The 4,545-nt window shown below is 44.4% G+C and overlaps 1 protein-coding gene across 1 annotated transcript in view; it reads left to right on the forward strand.

Moving 5' to 3' along the window:
* The first annotated feature begins 1,205 nt into the window (after positions 1-1,205).
* TREH (trehalase) overlaps positions 1,206-4,545 on the forward strand; it is a 24,113-nt gene continuing 20,773 nt past the window's right edge. The window contains exon 1 of the mRNA XM_019647463.1: positions 1,206-1,337. Coding sequence (XP_019503008.1) covers positions 1,249-1,337 — 89 coding nt within the window. The 5' untranslated portion in view covers positions 1,206-1,248. The remainder of the gene's footprint in view (positions 1,338-4,545) is intronic.

Here is a 4,545-nt window from a genome sequence, read left to right on the forward strand (position 1 = left end):
AAGGCTGCTGTTCGACTCCCACATGGGATGGTTGCTATGCCCACCTACAACTAAGATTGAACACAGCACCTTGAGCTTAGAGGCCACAAGCTGCCGACGGGAAGCCAGGTGGCGACTGGCACCCTACACAACGAAGACTGAAGAACAACAACTTGGCTGGTCCCCTTCCCCAATTCCCCAACACTGTTCCCCTCCCCCAATTTCCCAATAAAAAATCTTTAAAAAAATGTTTTGGAATAGATGATGATGATAATTGTACAATATTGCAAATGTAATGTAAATTAAATTGAATTGTGCTCTTAAAATGGTTGAAATGGCAAATTTTGTGTTACATATATTTAACCACAATAAAAAATTTTTTGCAAGAAAGAAGTATTTAGTATGAGGAAGCAAGGGTGGCAGAAAGGAGGTGGGCAACCTAACAGAGCAGAGGTGACGTTTCCGGTGAAAGGGACAGGGGCAGAGCATAGGTGACGTTTCCGGTGAAAGGGACAGGGGCAGTCAGGGGAAAGCACAGGGCTTGGGCCATCTCGTCTCGTGGCAAACACCGCTCAGCACTACAACTGACGTACTGGACAGCGAGCCTGAGACACGAAAGGAAGGTCACACAATCACTAAACTCAGGAGGCGATGGCTGGCTGTACGCACCCTCCCCCACCCTCATGTCCTTTCAGGTCTGAGTCATGGGCTCCTGGATCATTGCTATAGCCTCCTACCGTGCCCGGCCCTACCCTCTGCTCCTTCACCTCGTCTTCCCTAATGCCAAAAGGGTGAGCTTCCTAAAGCAAATCCAATCCTGCTGCCTCAGCTCACAAGCTTCCCTGCTGACTCCCTCACTGGGAACCTGCTGCCTCCTTGGCCCAGCCAAGGCTATTTACCAGCCAGTGCCAGCATGTCCCTCTGGCCTTGTCTCACACTCCTCTCCTGCACCAACACCAAGTTCTATCTGGCCAGGCTGAGCTTTTCATGTTCCCTTAACAGGTGCTCTGCATACATTGGAATGGGCTCACTGCCTTGGCAAACTCCTAAGTAATCTTCAAGATCCCTTGCAAATATCATTACTACTGTCACTTCTGTGAGCTGAGAGCAAAGCAGCAAGTAGCCATATGTAGACCAGGCACACACACCCATAGGTGAACACGCCTTGAACTTGCACTTTGACTGCCCTGCCTGGGCAGGCGAGCCAGGCTGTGTGCCAGTGAGCAGAAAGTGCTTGGGCTTGCTCATTAAGACCCAGCCACAGCCACCATGCCTGAGAGAACCTGGGAGCTGTGCCTGCTGCTTCTGCTGGGGCTGGTGCTGGGGTCCCAGGAGGCCCTACCTCCACCCTGTGAAAGGTAGGAGTGGAGAAGTCAGCTGGGGATGGGGCAGGAAGACCAGGGTCCGAAAGGCTGGGATGAGATCTCAAGTCCTTCAGAGGGAAGGGGAGGAAAGGAAATTCGGTTTCCTTGTGAAGCAGGCTGTATGCCAGGCACTGGCTTCCAGTGCGGGGAAAGATGGAGCTGCCTGAGGTTGGCCTATGCACGATCCAGGAGGCTGCTGGCCAGAGCCCTCCCCACTACCCTCCCTCCAAGTTGCGCCTTGAACTGCACAGGGCTGTTCTCAGTATTGTTTCAGGAAACGCTCTGCCCAATTTCCCTAGCTTGGGTGTGAGAGGGGGCATAAGTGCCTGGAAAGAGCTCCTGGATTGAACCCCTCACCTCTGTGACCAAGGGCAGGTCAAACTGCTTTCCAGAGCCATAGTTACCACCTTCAAATAATAGAGATAAATAACCCTGTCCTCCCTCCTGGACTCACAGGGTATCGTCTATTCTTCATTCAACATGGATTTATTGAGCTCTCACTATGCCTTTTGGGTTACAGTGAACAAGAAAAACGAGGTCCCTGCCTTTATCAACCTTACATAATAAGCAGAGCAAAATATCAAACCTGAGGGGTTTGTGTGAACCCCCGAATTTGTAGCCAGTTGGTCAGAAGTGAGGGTAGCTTGGGAATCTCTAAACTTGCAACTGATGCCTGGAGTGAGGGCAGTCATATTGGGGACTGTGCTCTTGACCTGGGAGTGGTGTCTGAGCAAGCTGGTTTGTGACAGAATTATATTGCAATATTGCAGTTGGTGTTAGAAAAATGTGTGATTTACTAGGATGACCTCAACTCACTGAGACATGTGGCTTGGGAAGAGCAAGATGGAAGGGCAAGGGATGAGGGTCCTTTGATTCCTGGATGACCACAGGGTCATCCATGGTTTGGAACGGCAGTTGTGCTACAATAGGTTACTGAAGGTAAAAGTTACCAATGGAATTAAAAATGATGAATCCCCTCCTGGGATGTTGGCTCACTGGATGCATAAGAAAATGCAAAATAATAAGAAAACATTAAAAAATACAATCCCTTGATTATTGTTAACTATAATTAGCAAAAACGAAAGTTAGAGATGAGCCAAGCTTAGATTCTGGCCAGTCCAAACTACAGACTCTCGTCTCAGGGCCCTTGCTGAACGAATATGTTGGGGTCAATCCATAGTCACTAGCCTCAGAGCCATTTCCTCAGGAAAAAATTATTCTGAAACAACAAATAATGAAGAAAATTTCTAAGAGAATGGGATAGACAAAGGAGAGAGCCAATGGACTCATCTGAGCAGGAGATATCTTTGAACGGTTATTAAGAAATGAGGTGAATAGGGCCAGCCAAGAGGCATGTTGGTTAAGAGCTGGCTTGGGACGCCAGAGGGCCCTGGTTCGGATCCCACATATGAGGGCCAGTGACACTGCCCTCTACAGCTAAGATGCNACACACACACACACACACACACACACACACACACACACACTTTTATTTCTGTTTCTCTGGAAACTGGAAAACCATAATACAGTCCAAGACCAGTGGCTTCATTGGAGAACTCTACCATACATTTAAAGAAGAATTAACACCAATCTTTCTCAAACTCTTTCAAAAGTAAAAGAGGAGAAAATACTTCCTAACTAATTATATGAGACCAGCATCACTTAATGCCTAAGTCAGATAAAGATACCAAAAGAGAAAAAAAATTACCATCTAATATCCTTTATGCATATGATGCAAAAATCCTCAACAAAACACCAGCAAACCAAATCCAACAGCATATCAAAAAGATTGCACACCATGCAAGTGACTTTTTTTTAAGAATGCAAGGGTGGTTCAATATAGGAAAATTAATCAATGTAATACACCACACTAGCAGGATTATTCCCAATAGTCAGAAGATAGAAGAAACCCGTGTCCATTGACAGATCAATGGATGAACAAAATGTGGTCTATACAGGCAATGGAATATTATCCAGCCTTTAAAAGGAATGAAATTCTTATACTTGTTACAAAAAGGAGAAAAAAGCCCATATGATTATTAATGGATGCAGAAAAGGCATTTGACCAAATCCAACACCCTTCCATAATAAATAACATTCTAAAAAGTAGGACTAGAAGGGAACTTCTTCAGTACAATATAGGGAATTCATGAAAAACCCACATCTAGAATCAAACTCAATGGTGAAAGAGTGAAAGCTTTCCCCCTAAAATCAGGAACAAGACAAGGATATCTACTTTCACCACTGCTATTCAACACTGTACTGGAAGTTCTAACCAGAGTAACAGTACCCAAAAAAAAAAAAAAAGAAAGAAAAGACATTCAAATTGAAAAGGAAGAGTATATCTATTCACAAGTGACATGATTCTATAGATAGAAAATCCCAAATGATCCACAGGAAAAGCCACTATATTTAATAAACAGATTCAGCAAAGTTGTATAGATCAACACACAAAAGTCAGTTGAGTTTCCATACAATCAGAACAATCTGAAAAGGAAATTTAAAAAGCAATCCCATTTTATAATAGTATCTAAAAAAATAAGATACCTAGGAATAAATTTATCCAAGAAGATGAAAGCCTGATCCACTGAACATCACAAAACATTGCTGACAGAAATTAAAGACTGTCTAAATAAAGGGGAATACATATACAATTCATGGGTAAGAAGTTTTATTATTGTTAAGATGCCACTAATACTTACAGCCATCTACAAATTCCACACAATCTCTATCAAAACTCCAACGTTTTGTTGCAGAAATGGAAAAGGTGGTCTTCTAATTCATATGGAATTGCAAGATACCTTAAATAGCAAAAAACATCTTTAAAAATAACCAAGTCAGAGAACTCACACTTCCTGACTTCAAAAGTTACTATAAATTTTTTTTTTAAAGATTTTTTAATTGGGGAATTGGCAGATGGGGAACAGACAAGTTGCTGTCCTTTTGTTCTTCAGTCTAGTTGTGGAGGACGTTGCTTCACTGGCCCAAGTTGGTACCATCATTGCGCTCTTCCCAGGCGAGGCACATTAGTCGCTGGCTTCTAGATGGCCGCTCACTGAGGCGGCTGGCCGCTCACACTGGCTGCTGGCTACACATGGTAGCCCATAGCAACCCACTGCAGCAGGGGCTGCAGCCTACGCCATAGCCAGCGACTCAGGGCAGCCCAGCTCCAGGTTGAGCTGTTGTTCAGCATCTTAGCTGT

The sequence above is a fragment of the Hipposideros armiger genome, unplaced genomic scaffold (assembly GCF_001890085.2).
Source record: "Hipposideros armiger isolate ML-2016 unplaced genomic scaffold, ASM189008v1 scaffold_111, whole genome shotgun sequence".
Lineage (NCBI taxonomy): Eukaryota > Metazoa > Chordata > Mammalia > Chiroptera > Hipposideridae > Hipposideros > Hipposideros armiger.